The 13,635-nt window shown below is 65.6% G+C and overlaps 2 protein-coding genes across 13 annotated transcripts in view; one reads left to right on the top strand and one right to left on the bottom strand.

The window, feature by feature from the left end:
- SLC4A3 (solute carrier family 4 member 3) overlaps window positions 1–9,455 on the bottom strand; it is a 112,710-nt gene extending 103,255 nt beyond the window's left edge. For 2 of the 6 annotated variants that reach the window (XM_075914455.1, XM_075914451.1), the window contains exons 1-2: window positions 5,525–5,974; window positions 2,445–2,597 (exon numbers count right to left, since the gene is read on the bottom strand). In XM_075914455.1, the coding sequence (XP_075770570.1) occupies window positions 2,445–2,498 (54 nt within the window). In that variant the 5' untranslated portion in view covers window positions 2,499–2,597; window positions 5,525–5,974. Of the gene's footprint in view, window positions 1–2,444; window positions 2,598–4,053; window positions 5,977–9,327 lie in introns of those variants that run through there. The other 4 variants (XM_075914454.1, XM_075914453.1, XM_075914456.1 and 1 more) reach the window with 4 other exon arrangements.
- The window catches only part of STK11IP (serine/threonine kinase 11 interacting protein), a 31,412-nt gene continuing 27,143 nt past the window's right edge, over window positions 9,367–13,635 (top strand). The window contains exons 1-3 of one of the 7 annotated variants that reach the window (XM_075914457.1): window positions 9,367–9,485; window positions 10,301–10,364; window positions 12,028–12,230. In XM_075914457.1, coding sequence (XP_075770572.1) covers window positions 9,483–9,485; window positions 10,301–10,364; window positions 12,028–12,230 — 270 coding nt within the window. In that variant the 5' untranslated portion in view covers window positions 9,367–9,482. The other 6 variants (XM_075914460.1, XM_075914461.1, XM_075914463.1 and 3 more) reach the window with 6 other exon arrangements.

The raw sequence follows: 13,635 nt of genomic DNA, 5'->3' as shown, positions 1-13,635 counted from the left end.
GCCCCCTAGCAATCAGCCCCGGCAGGGAACGCGCCACGCCGTCAGGAGCTGCCACCTGCCTGTGGCTTGCGCGGGAACCCCGGCTGCACTGCCCCCTAGCAATCAGCCCCGGCAGGGAACGCGCCACGCCGTCAGGAGCTGCCACCTGCCTGTGGCTTGCGCGGGAACCCCGGCTGCCCTGCCCCCTAGCAATCAGCCCCGGCAGGGAACGCGCCACGCCGTCAGGAGCAGCCACCCGCCTGTGGCTTGCGCGGGAACCCCGGCTGCCCTGCCCCCTAGCAATCAGCCCCGGCAGGGAACGCGCCACGCCGTCAGGAGCTGCCACCCGCCTGTGGCTTGCGCGGGAACCCCGGCTGCCCTGCCCCCTAGCAATCAGCCCCGGCAGGGAACGCGCCACGCCGTCAGGAGCTGCCACCCGCCTGTGGCTTGCGCGGGAACCCCGGCTGCACTGCCCCCTAGCAATCAGCCCCGGCAGGGAACGCGCCACGCCGTCAGGAGCTGCCACCTGCCTGTGGCTTGCGCGGGAACCCCGGCTGCCCTGCCCCCTAGCAATCAGCCCCGGCAGGGAACGCGCCACGCCGTCAGGAGCAGCCACCCGCCTGTGGCTTGCGCGGGAACCCCGGCTGCCCTGCCCCCTAGCAATCAGCCCCGGCAGGGAACGCGCCACGCCGTCAGGAGCTGCCACCCGCCTGTGGCTTGCGCGGGAACCCCGGCTGCCCTGCCCCCTAGCAATCAGCCCCGGCAGGGAACGCGCCACGCCGTCAGGAGCTGCCACCCGCCTGTGGCTTGCGCGGGAACCCCGGCCACCCTGCCCCCTAGCAACCAGCCCCGGCAGGGAACGCGCCACGCCGTCAGGAGCTGCCACCCGCCTGTGGCTTGCGCGGGAACCCCGGCTGCCCTGCCCCCTAGCAACCAGCCCCGGCAGGGAACGTGCCACGCCGTCAGGAGCTGCCACCCGCCTGTGGCTTGCGCGGGAACCCCGGCCGCCCTGCCCCCTAGCAATCAGCCCTGGCAGGGAACGCGCCACGCCATCAGGAGCAGCCACCCGCCTGTGGCTTGTGCGGGAACCCCGGCTGCCCTGCCCCCTGGCAATCAGCCCCGGCAGGGAACGCGCCACGCCGTCAGGAGCTGCCACCCGCCCGTGGCTTGTGCGGGAACCCCGGCCGCCCTGCCCCCTAGCCATCAGCCCCGGCAGGGAACGCACCACGCCGTCAGGAGCTGCCACCCGCCTGTGGCTTGCGCGGGAACCCCGGCTGCCCTGCCCCCTAGCCATCAGCCCCGGCAGGGAACGCGCCACGCCGTCAGGAGCTGCCACCCGCCTGTGGCTTGCGCGGGAACCCCGGCCGCCCTGCCCCTAGCAATCAGCCCCGGCAGGGAACGCGCCACGCCGTCAGGAGCTGCCACCCGCCTGTGGCTTGCGCGGGAACCCCGGCCGCCCTGCCCCCTGGCAATCAGCCCCGGCAGGGAACGCGCCACGCCGTCAGGAGCTGCCACCCGCCTGTGGCTTGCGCGGGAACCCCGGCTGCCCTGCCCCCTAGCAATCAGCCCCGGCAGGGAACGCGCCACGCCGTCAGGAGCTGCCACCCGCCTGTGGCTTGCGCGGGAACCCCGGCCGCCCTGCCCCCTGGCAATCAGCCCCGGCAGGGACACGGCCCTCTGCACAGCCCTGACAGGAGCGCGGGGTGGCCGCTGCCGCGGGTGGGGCCAGTCCTGCTGGGCCACAAGGGCCGTGAGGCAGGAGGGAGAAGGGGGCACAAAAGACCCGGTGCTGCTGAGAAGTGCAAGGCCCCCACTGAAACGCTTTTCACAAGCAAGTGGTTAGGAGAGAGTCTCTTAGTGCTCTGAGGCAGGCTCTGCCCGTCCGTCCGTCATCGCCATTCACCTCGGGCCCGGGCGTCAGCCAGGGGCATCCCCGAGAGGGCAGGGGGCCGGGTCCTGGGTGTTAGCCAGGGGCGCCCCCAAGAGGGCGGGGGCTGGGTCCAGGGGCACCCCCGAGAGGGCAGGGGGCCGGGCCTAGGGGCACCCCCGAGAAGGCAGGGGGCCGGGTCCCGGGCGTCAGTCGGGGCGCCCCTGAGAGGGCAGGGGGCCAGGTCCAGGGGCGCCCCCGAGAGGGCAGGGGGCCGGGTCCCGGGTGTCAGCCAGGGGCGCCCCCGAGAGGGCAGGGGGCCGGGCCTAGGGGCGCCCCCGAGAGGGCAGGGGGCCCTTTGTCTCTCAAAAGTCTTCACAGCCACCACTGAGCCAAGCCCAGTGCACTGTCTGCTCTCTGACTCACTGAGGCCAGGGCACAGGGGACACTCGGGAGGCCAACGAGGACTCCTTCAGACTCGGCGATGCCCAGGCCAGAACACGGCCCAGGCCAGAACACGGGTCTCTTCACACAGCCCTGAAAGCGCAGGGCAGCCCTCGCAAGAGCCAGACACACGGCTGCTGGACTTCCACCTCACCTGCTGCCGGCTGACGAAGGCTCCTGCTACGGGAAGGGACTCTCCAGCTGCCATGTTGAGTCAGGTCCTACGGACTGTCATGCCAAGTCTGGTTGGATCTCAGCCTTTCTCCTTCATGTGCAGGCATCCAGCAAGCCTGGGGAGTGGCATAACCTATGGGAAGAGAGCAGGACAAGGCAGGCAGTGGAGAGAACGTGCCAGCAGTCTAGACAGATCTCACACCTGCCTGAACACTGCGGAAGAAATGGTTCTTCAGGTAGCCCAATAGCGTGCCACTCAGAGGAGCAGTCTGAAATGAAGAAAGGGAAATGCAGGCTGAATACGAGGAAACTGGGCGGCAAAGATCTACAAGCGAACACAGACATCTCAGTCTGCTACGGGCTCCACGTGGGTTTGCACGAGGGACCCAAGAAAAAACCACTGCCGAAGAAACGGTTAGCACCGAGACCTTCATTGCTGTACTGTCTGCAAGGCTGCCTGGAGGCCCATGATTCAGCGTGCCCAAAAGAATTCATTCACAGTAGCAGCCGCACGACCGCAGCCCAGGTCCACAGGGGAGGCTAAGAAAATCTACAAGAGCTTGAGCTGGTTTGACTCATGCATCTTCCCATTCCACTCAGCTCATGAATGACACTAGCCCACTCCCACCAACGCGCATGCAGCGGGACCCTATGCTTCTGTCCTGCATTTGGCCCGGTCTAGCTGAGCGGAAGAGAGACTGTCTCCACTGGCGTCACTCATAGCAAGAGGGACTGGGAAAGAGGAATCAGCCAGGAAAGCAACTGACCAGAATGGGGGGCAGAAGTTAAAGGAGGCATGTTACGGTAGCTTAGGCAACTCTGCACGGTGCTCCCTTTACTTGTCAGATTCTGTGCTAGGAACCTTCCCCTTGGAGCAACCTGCAGGAACTTGTCCGCTTGGAAAAGAGACGAGTAAGGGGTATATGACAGAGGTCTATAAAATCATGAGTGGTGCAGGAAAAGTGAACAAGGACAAGTTATTTACTTATTCCCACAATATAAGAACTAGAGTCACCAAATAACATTAATAGGCAGCAGGTTTAAACAAACCAAAAGAAGTTTTTCTTCACTCAGTGCACAGTCAACCTGTGGAACTCCTCGCCTGAGGAGGTTGTGAAGACCAGGAAACAGGGTTAAAAAAAGAGCTAGATAGATTCATGGAGGTTGGGTCCATCAGTGGCTGTTAGCCAGGATGGGCAGGGATGGTGTCCCTGGCCTCTGTTTGTCAGAGACTGGAAATGGGAGACGGGAGGGATCACGGGAGGATTCCTGTTGTGTTCATTCCCTCTGGGGCATCTGGCATTGGCTGCTGTGGGCAGACAGGCTCCTGGGCCACATGGACCTTTGGACTGACCCATTCTGGCTGCTCTTATCATGGAGGCCTTAAGACTCTTCCCCGTTGGAAGAATGGGCCCTAGCGTAGGCACTAGTACATTTCAGGTAGTCTCACAGTAAGCAGCCTCCCCAGACCACCTCTGAATTTGGTCCTCTCTTGTTTCTGGATCGGGAGTGACACCGAAATGGGTGGTGCTTTGTAAGAAGGGCCCACTGACCACTCAGTCAAGGGACTTTGTAGCAGGTGCACTCACCTAGCTAGGTAGGAATATTTGCCAAGGTCTGGAGCAGTCTCCTCAGGGGGTGGCAGGAGCTCCTCTGCTCAGTACACTGAAAACGAGACTGGAAAGAACAATTCTGTTCTGGATCTCTGGAAAAGGAGTTCTGAGGTGGCCTGAGAGGCATTTTCATCTCTTAACCTCCATGAAAAGCAGCAGCCCCAGCTAAGCAGGCTGAGATCAAGCCAGATGCAGTCAGAGGGGATGGCCAGCGTGGAGCTAGAGACTTAAGAGCTTTGGTGCTAGACGGTCAAGCCACTAGAAAGAGGAGCAGGGGGCATTCAAAGGCAAGCAAGGAGAAGGATTTCAGGTCGGGAAGACTTTCTTATGCAGAGCGGTTGACATGACTGGGACTGGAGAGGAGAGGAGAGGAGAGGAGAGGAGAGGAGAGAGGAGAGGAGAGGAGGGGAACTACGGAAGAGGACAGACGTATACAAGAAAAAAGAGGCGCACAGATACACAAGCCTGCCAAGAAGAGAGAAGATGTTTCTGCTGCTCTCCTAACACAAGAACAAGGGACACGAGATGAAACTGACGTTACCAAATGTAACCGGAAAGAAAAGAAAAACATTTTTGCGGCACCTCGTGAACCAAGGGGACTCGCCACCACAGGAGCATTCAGAAAGGGAGCGATGCTGGTTACCTCAGATGGGCCAACCTGTGGCCAGGCTTTCACCTCCCCCCTGCAGCCTCCACTGGCAGAGACAGGATAGAGCACTCCTCCCATGGAGGCAGAGATAGTGAGGTATTAACCCCCCAGGGACATCACAGGGCAGATCCCTACAAGGGGGTTTCTGGCTGTGGAGGGGACACACTGCTGAGAAAGCAAGACGCGGAGTCGGCCCCCCTGACCGTCCCGCCTGCAGCTGTGCGATGCCAGAGCGCTGGCTGATTACACATGGACTGCATGCACGCAGGGCCCTGCAGTGACAAGAGACAGATGTGCAGGCTGGGCCTGAGAGCCTGCAGCAGTGGGAGAGGGACCCATGCGTAGGGTGCATGGACACTGCCTGCGGACACACAGCACTACAGCGGGTGCCGGTGTGACAGGTGCCATACAGCCTGGGTCAGCAGGCGAGGCTCGCAGGCCAGCCAGGCTGGCACTCGGCTCTGGAGAGGGAAACAGTTTGCAGGGGAACCAGGCCACCAGGAGCCTGCAGCAGGAAGGCAAGGGCCCACCTCCACGCCCCAGGTACCGGTCAGCTAACCCTGCAATTGTGCGGTCTGTTCACCAGCCTTCCCAGCCCCTGCATGCTGCCCGCTGCCCGCTCCCCAGGCGCCCCGGGCTGGCCGGCACCGCGGCCCTCAAGCACAGGGACAGCGCGCAGCAAGGCGGACGGGCGAACCCCTGCCCAGGGCTGCGGCAGGAAGCAGCCACAGGGGACGCCCGGCTCCGGTCACACGCCTGCCGAGCAAGGGCGATGGAGTCCGGCGGCCGGTGCCCTACCTCGCAGCCGCTCGCCTCCGGCCAGGGGTCCCCGGGCACAGCGCTGCGCAGGGCTCGGGCCAGCCCCGCCGGGCCAGGCAGCTGTCGGGGGCTGGGGAGGGCGGCTGGACCGGGCGCCGCGGCCGCCTCCGCTTCCCCTGCAGCCGAGCAGCCCCGCGCCGCATCTGGCCCCGCCAGCCGGCGATGGAGACACGCGCCGCCCGCGACAGCAGCTCTGGCGACCGGCTCGCCCCGCCCCGCGTGGCGCAAACAGCGGCTCGGCCCCCGCGGTACCTGCGCGCTTCCGGCGCACGCGGTCCCCGCCCACACGGCAGCTCCGCGCCCGCATCCCGCCCGCTCGGCCAAGCGCCGCAGCGCCGCGCACCTTCGGCGCCAGCCGCCAGCGTCCCCCGCTCCAGCTACCCCCCCCCGCAGTGCCCAGCGCCAGGTGCCCGGCCGGTCCCCGCACATCTCACCCCCCCCCCCCGCAGTGCCCAGCGCCAGGTACCCGGCCGGTCCCCGCACATCTCAGCCCCCCCCCCCAGTGCCCAGGGCCAGGTACCCGGCCGGTCCCCGCACATCTCACCCCCCCCCCGCAGTGCCCAGCGCCAGGTACCCGGCCGGTCCCCGCACATCTCAGCCCCCCCCCCCAGTGCCCAGCGCCAGGTACCCGGCCGGTCCCCGCACATCTCAGCCCCCCCCCCCCCGCAGTGCCCAGGGCCAGGTGCCCGGCCGGTCCCCGCACATCTCAGCCCCCCCCCCCAGTGCCCAGCGCCAGGTGCCCGGCCGGTCCCCGCACATCTCACCCCCCCCCCCGCAGTGCCCAGCGCCAGGTACCCGGCCGGTCCCCGCACATCTCAGCCCCCCCCCCCCAGTGCCCAGCGCCAGGTACCCGGCCGGTCCCCGCACATCTCAGCCCCCTCCCCCCGCAGTGCCCAGGGCCAGGTGCCCGGCCGGTCCCCGCACATCTCAGCCCCCCCCCCCAGTGCCCAGCGCCAGGTGCCCGGCCGGTCCCCGCACATCTCACCCCCCCCCCGCAGTGCCCAGCGCCAGGTACCCGGCCGGTCCCCGCACATCTCAGCCCCCCCCCCCAGTGCCCAGCGCCAGGTACCCGGCCGGTCCCCGCACATCTCAGCCCCCCCCCCCCGCAGTGCCCAGCGCCAGGTGCCCGGCCGGTCCCCGCACATCTCAGCCCCCCCCCCGCAGTGCCCAGCGCCAGGTGCATGGCCGGTCCCCGCACATCTCAGCCCCCCCCCGCAGTGCCCAGCGCCAGGTGCCCGGCCGGTCCCCGCACATCTCACCCCCCACCCCGCAGTGCCCAGCGCCAGGTGCATGGCCGGTCCCCGCACATCTCACCCCCCGCCCGCAGTGCCCAGCGCCAGGTGCATGGCCGGTCCGCGCACATCTCAGCCCCCCCCCCCACAGTGCCCAGCGCCAGGTGCCCGGCCGGTCCCCGCACATCTCACCCCCCCCCCGCAGTGCCCAGCGCCAGGTGCATGGCCGGTCCCCGCACATCTCACCCCCCCCCCCGCAGTGCCCAGCGCCAGGTGCATGGCCGGTCCCCGCACATCTCACCCCCCCCCCTCCGCAGTGCCCAGCGCCAGGTGCCCGGCCGGTCCCCGCACATCTCAACCCCCCCCCCCCCGCAGTGCCCAGCGCCAGGTGCATGGCCGGTCCCCGCACATCTCACCCCCCCCCCGCAGTGCCCAGCGCCAGGTGCATGGCCGGTCCCCGCACATCTCAGCCCCCCCCCCCCGCAGTGCCCAGCGCCAGGTGCCCGGCCGGTCCCCGCACATCTCAGCCCCCCCCCCCCCGCAGTGCCCAGCGCCAGGTGCCCGGCCGGTCCCCGCACATCTCAGCCCCCCCCCCCCGCAGTGCCCAGCGCCAGGTGCCCGGCCGGTCCCCGCACATCTCAGCCCCTCCCCCCCGCAGTGCCCAGCGCCAGGTGCCCGGCCGGTCCCCGCACATCTCACCCCCCCCCCCGCAGTGCCCAGCGCCAGGTGCATGGCCGGTCCCCGCACATCTCAGCCCCTCCCCCCCGCAGTACCCAGCGCCAGGTGCATGGCCGGTCCCCGCACATCTCACCCCCCCCCCCCGCAGTGCCCAGCGCCAGGTGCCCGGCCGGTCCCCGCACATCTCAGCCCCCCCCCGCAGTGCCCAGCGCCAGGTGCCCGGCCGGTCCCCGCACATCTCAGCCCCCCCCCCCCCCCCGCAGTGCCCAGCGCCAGGTGCCCGGCCGGTCCCCGCACATCTCACCCCCCCCCCCCGCAGTGCCCAGCGCCAGGTGCCCGGCCGGTCCCCGCACATCTCACCCCCCCCCCCGCAGTGCCCAGCGCCAGGTGCCCGGCCGGTCCCCGCACATCTCACCCCCCCCCCGCAGTGCCCAGCGCCAGGTGCATGGCCGGTCCCCGCACATCTCAGCCCCTCCCCCCCGCAGTGCCCAGCGCCAGGTGCATGGCCGGTCCCCGCACATCTCACCCCCCCCCCCGCAGTGCCCAGCGCCAGGTGCATGGCCGGTCCCCGCACATCTCACCCCCCCCCCGCAGTGCCCAGCGCCAGGTGCCCGGCCGGTCCCCGCACATCTCAGCCCCCCCCCGCAGTGCCCAGCGCCAGGTGCATGGCCGGTCCCCGCACATCTCAGCCCCCCCCCGCAGTGCCCAGCGCCAGGTGCCCGGCCGGTCCCCGCACATCTCACCCCCCCCCCCCGCAGTGCCCAGGGCCAGGTGCCCGGCCGGTCCCCGCACATCTCAGCCCCCCCCCCCCGCAGTGCCCAGCGCCAGGTGCCCGGCCGGTCCCCGCACATCTCAGCCCCCCCCCCCCCCGCAGTGCCCAGCGCCAGGTGCCCGGCCGGTCCCCGCACATCTCAGCCCCTCCCCCCCGCAGTGCCCAGCGCCAGGTGCCCGGCCGGTCCCCGCACATCTCACCCCCCCCCCCCCCCGCAGTGCCCAGAGCCAGGTGCATGGCCGGTCCCCGCACATCTCAGCCCCTCCCCCCCGCAGTGCCCAGCGCCAGGTGCATGGCCGGTCCCCGCACATCTCACCCCCCCCCGCAGTGCCCAGCGCCAGGTGCCCGGCCGGTCCCCGCACATCTCAGCCCCCCCCCGCAGTGCCCAGCGCCAGGTGCATGGCCGGTCCCCGCACATCTCAGCCCCCCCCCCTCGCAGTGCCCAGCGCCAGGTGCCCGGCCGGTCCCCGCACATCTCACCCCCCCCCCCGCAGTGCCCAGCGCCAGGTGCCCGGCCGGTCCCCGCACATCTCACCCCCCCCCCCGCAGTGCCCAGCGCCAGGTGCATGGCCGGTCCCCGCACATCTCAGCCCCTCCCCCCCGCAGTGCCCAGCGCCAGGTGCATGGCCGGTCCCCGCACATCTCAGCCCCCCCCCCCGCAGTGCCCAGCGCCAGGTGCCCGGCCGGTCCCCGCACATCTCACCCCCCCCCCCCCGCAGTGCCCAGCGCCAGGTACCCGGCCGGTCCCCGCACATCTCAGCCCCCCCCCGCAGTGCCCAGCGCCAGGTGCATGGCCGGTCCCCGCACATCTCAGCCCCCCCCCCGCAGTGCCCAGCGCCAGGTGCCCGGCCGGTCCCCGCACATCTCAGCCCCCCCCCGCAGTGCCCAGCGCCAGGTGCCCGGCCGGTCCCCGCACATCTCAGCCCCCCCCCGTGGCGCGGGGCGGGTGGATTCTGGATGGTCGGCCCCGCCCCGCCCCGCCCCGCCCCGCCCCTTGCCCCGCCCCCTTCCTGGCCCCGCCTCGCCGTGGGATCCTCATAAAGGGAGGAGGCGCCGCCCCCACTCCGAGCCCCGCCCCAGGTAGGCTCCGCCCCCCTCACCCCTGCGCGCTGGGGCCTCCTGGCGGGGGCGGGCTAGGAGCGACCCTCGTGGTCCGTTCTGCTCCTGCCTGGTGGTGGAGGCGGACTCTATGGTACTGCGGCGGTGAGGGGCGCGCGGGGATTGGTGGGCGCTCTGCCCGCGGCATGTGCGCTCTATGGTGAGGCGGAAGTGAGGGGCGCGCGGGGACTGGGGCGCTCTGCCCGCGGCACGTGGGCTCTATGGTGAGGCGGAAGTGAGGGGCACGCGGGGATTGGGGCGCTCTGCCCGCGGCCCGTGCGCTCTATGGTGAGGCGGAAGTGAGGGGCGCGCGGGGATTGGTGGGCGCTCTGCCCGCGGCACGTGCGCTCTATGGTGAGGCGGAAGTGAGGGGCGCGCGGGGATTGGTGGGCGCTCTACCGGGGCACGTGCGCTCTATGGTGAGGCGGAAGTGAGGGGCGCGCGGGGACTGGGGCGCTCTGCCCGCGGCACGTGCGCTCTATGGTGAGGCGGAAGTGAGGGGCGCGCGGGGATTGGTGGGCGCTCTACCGGGGCACGTGCGCTCTATGGTGAGGCGGAAGTGAGGGGCGCGCGGGGACTGGGGCGCTCTGCCCGCGGCACGTGCGCTCTATGGTGAGGCGGAAGTGAGGGGCGCGAGGGGATTGGTGGGCGCTCTGCCCGCGGCCCGTGCGCTCTATGGTGAGGCGGAAGTGAGGGGCGCGAGGGGATTGGGGCGCTCTGCCCGCGGCCCGTGCGCTCTATGGTGAGGCGGAAGTGAGGGGCGCGAGGGGATTGGGGCGCTCTGCCCGCGGCCCGTGCGCTCTATGGTGAGGCGGAAGTGAGGGGCGCGCGGGGATTGGTGGGCGCTCTGCCCGCGGCACGTGCGCTCTATGGTGAGGCGGAAGTGCGCGGAGGCCGAGTCTGGGCGGCGCGGGGAGCTCGAGCCTTGGGCCGCGCCAGCTGCGGGGGCCCGTGACGCGTCTCTGCCGCTCGCAGATGGCGCCGGCTGCCCCGCGGGAGATGCTGCTCCAGAGCCTGGCCCGGCTGCTGCAAGACTGCGGTGAGGGGCGGGGCCTGTCTGGGCGGGGGGCGGGGCCTGGGGCCTGTCCCGGCGGGTGAGGGGCGGGGCCTGTCCCGGCGGGGGGCGGTGAGGGGCGGGGCCTGTCTGGGCGGGGCGGGGCCTGGGGCCTGTCCCGGCGGGTGAGGGGCGGGGCCTGTCCCGGCGGGTGAGGGGCGGGGCCTGGCCGGGCGGGGGGGCGGTGAGGGGCGGGGCCTGGCCGGGCGGGAATCAAGGGGTGTCTCTTCCCCAGAGCCATGCCCATGCGCAATCTCTGAGCTTTCGGTGGTGCCATAGGATGTCTCTGTGCATCCTGCATAGCCTGTGTGAGCTGGATTAAGTGCCCCAACAGGCTGCTGTGAAAAATGGCAAAGCTTGAAACTGCCTCACAGGGCCCAGGTGAGGGCTAGTGCCTCTGCTTGACTTGCATAAATCAGTCTTGTTTTAGTTCTTTTCAGCATCTAGCTTTGGGTAGAAAATCTAAGACTTCAGGCACTCGCATAGCAGTCTGCAGAGAGCAGCTGGATTTGTATTTGCTCGCAGCTTAAGTCTTCAAGCAGAGTTTAAGCTCTGTGTAGTCCCCTTTTGTTTATAATGATTAATAAAACCTTGGTGTGAAAGTCCAGGTTGAGCAATTGGATCCCAAAAATTGGGGAATGAGGGAAGGTTTGTAAAGCAATGACAGAATTCCATTCTGCTCAAATTGCATTTGACTGAGGCCTGATCTACATTAAAAAGTCAGTGGGTTGGTTAGGGGTATCTGTTACTACTTAGTAATAATGCTGATAAAATCCCTTGTGGATGCAGTTCTACTGGGACAAGGTGCTTTGTGCCAGTTTGGGTCAGTTTGCTTTGTCAAATAAACGTGAGGCTAGTAAAGCACTTTCAAACAAGTATCTTGCCACTTCCAGTTTGACCAAGGAGAATGTCTAAGAGCAGCTACTCTGGGGGAGAGGCAGAGGGGCATGGGGTTGCTGCTGAGAAGTCACACATGTACAGTGGCCAGCTGAGCGTAGCCAAGGCCTGAAAGTTGCATCTCTCATAGTTCCAATGGCATGTAAAACTCCTAGTGTTGAATGGGGGTAATTTTTCTTTGCAGTACACTTTGTGGATGTGACTTTTTTGTTATAGTCCTTTCAGGGTTTCCCCTAAAGAGGAGTTTCTCCTTTTCCTTGCTGCAAAGACACTCAAACATAAACAGGGGAGCGGGAAACCCCTGAAATGTTGTTTTGCAATCCAAGTGGACTTTATCAGAAACTGACACTACTTTAACATTAGTCAGTTTGCAAACAGTGGTGTCAGTGACATCTGAGCAGCCTGCAGGTAGTGTTTTCAGTTTGCTGTCGCTGTTTATACTTAATATTGCTAATGCTGTATGACTAGTCAGTAAGCACAGCAGAGTTAATGCTTCTCTTAACCTTTTACTCTTGCATTTCTAAACATGCTGATTGTACTGTGCAGTTTGAATGTTGCGTTGACTTTTGCCTCTCACTTATTCATTTTCACCATCACATCTGAAACCGTGAATAATGGTGCCATGTCTGGCAAATGGATTGGTGCTTATGATCAGGGAAAAGGGTCCCCTTCCTAGCCTGTCCCACCACTGAAGGGGTGAGTTAGGGTGGAGCTGCAGATACGTTGGGTTAAATGATCTGATCTTTCACAGGAGACTTGGTTCTAGATGGCACCAGCACCCTCACCTTGCTCACCTCCACTCTGCAGCACCTGACCCAGATCTTCGAGCAGCATCTGGGGTCCCGGAACCACAGCCATGGTTTTGTTGCACTTCCATCACACCCGGCTGACACCTCTGCCATTCTCCAGGCCCAGTTCCTGTTTGATGTCTTGCAGAAGACACTTTCCCTGAAGGTCTGTACTGAAAAGGGGCCCAGTGATGCTTTTGTGGGGAAGAAGGGAGAATGGTTCTGGTAAGTTTAGCAAGTCTGTTGATGGGGAGACGGGGGCTGGAGCTGGTTTCTCTGTATCCCTCTGTTGCATGTGTGTCAAAGAACTTTCTCTACAGGGCATCCCCATGATAAGTCACCCCTTCCGCACTAAAGTCATTGACTTGCATAGGAACTGATGTGTTAAGTCCTCCCATTCCCTGCTGTTAAGTTGTGCAAAAAACAAACCCATTTTGTGCAAATGGAAGTCAGCTGTGGGGGAGGGGGGGGGGGACAGTTCTCCACTTCAAGGTTCACTATAAGTCCACATTTTTTGCAACGTACTTAGGACTTGTAGTGAGGGCAGCCTGTATCTGCCTGAGCGCTGGCAGTGCTGTGGGGCAGTATAGACCCATGGGGTCAGGAAAGTTAGCTACTTTTTGGATTTGTGCTGATTTGGCCAGGCCTATGGCTAGTAGCCTGGTGGCGGTAGAAGGGGAATTTCTAGAAATGCTCTGGATGTACTTCGTTGTTGGCTTGTACAAAGGCCAATAAGAGATGGTGGCAAGGGTAGGCTTCTTGGATGACCTTTGAAGTAAGTAGAGATGGCAAGAGTTAGAGGGAGGATGTTTGGCTTTGCCCCAGACGTAAGAAGGGCACACTTGGAACAGGACCCTCAAAGGAGGGATGTAAAGGGTTAGCCAGTTACCTGGTAAGCGGTTGCCTTCACAGCATGCTTACCAGGGTGCGGGGTTCATTGGTGCCTGGCCAAATATGCAGCTTAAACGATTAACAATTTGAACAGGATGTTACATCCGTGCTTCAGAGCTTATTGAAGGTGTCTGTTACTAATTGCAAGTAGGGCTGTCAATTGACCTGTGTTAATGCTTGTGATTAACGCAGGACAGGATTAATGTGGCGGGGGTCCCCCGCCTCCTGCACCCCCATAGTGGCACAAACACTCCTCCAGCCAGTAGAACAGAGGGAGTTTATTGCTTCTCCAGGATACAGCCCAGCACAGATGGAATCTGGTTCCAGGGCAGGCCTAGGGTGCCTCAGCCCCTCTTGAAATAGGGGAGCCTGGGCCCCTAAATCCCAGCCCCTTGCTTAGGCTGCTTCCTCCATGATACCAGACAGAAACTCAAACTCTCTCCCAGCCCTGCCCCCCAGCCAGGTGCTGGTCTCCCCCCCTCCCTTTGTCTCTCCCTGGGAGGCTGAGCTGTGTGTCTGGGTTAATCCACATTGGGAGAGTCAGTGAGAATCTCCCATCCCAGCGCAGGGGGACCCCAGGTCACAGAGCAGACAGCCCCCCCCTCCCCCCCCACTATGCCACACAGGCGTTCATGCTGCTCTGCCTCTTTGAAGTGCCACTCCAGCACTTCTAAGGGGCA

The sequence above is a fragment of the Pelodiscus sinensis genome, unplaced genomic scaffold, assembly GCF_049634645.1.
Source record: "Pelodiscus sinensis isolate JC-2024 unplaced genomic scaffold, ASM4963464v1 ctg77, whole genome shotgun sequence".
NCBI classification, from domain to species: domain Eukaryota; kingdom Metazoa; phylum Chordata; order Testudines; family Trionychidae; genus Pelodiscus; species Pelodiscus sinensis.
Note: the sequence above shows the minus strand (reverse complement) of the source record. Positions and strands in the feature narration are given on the sequence as shown.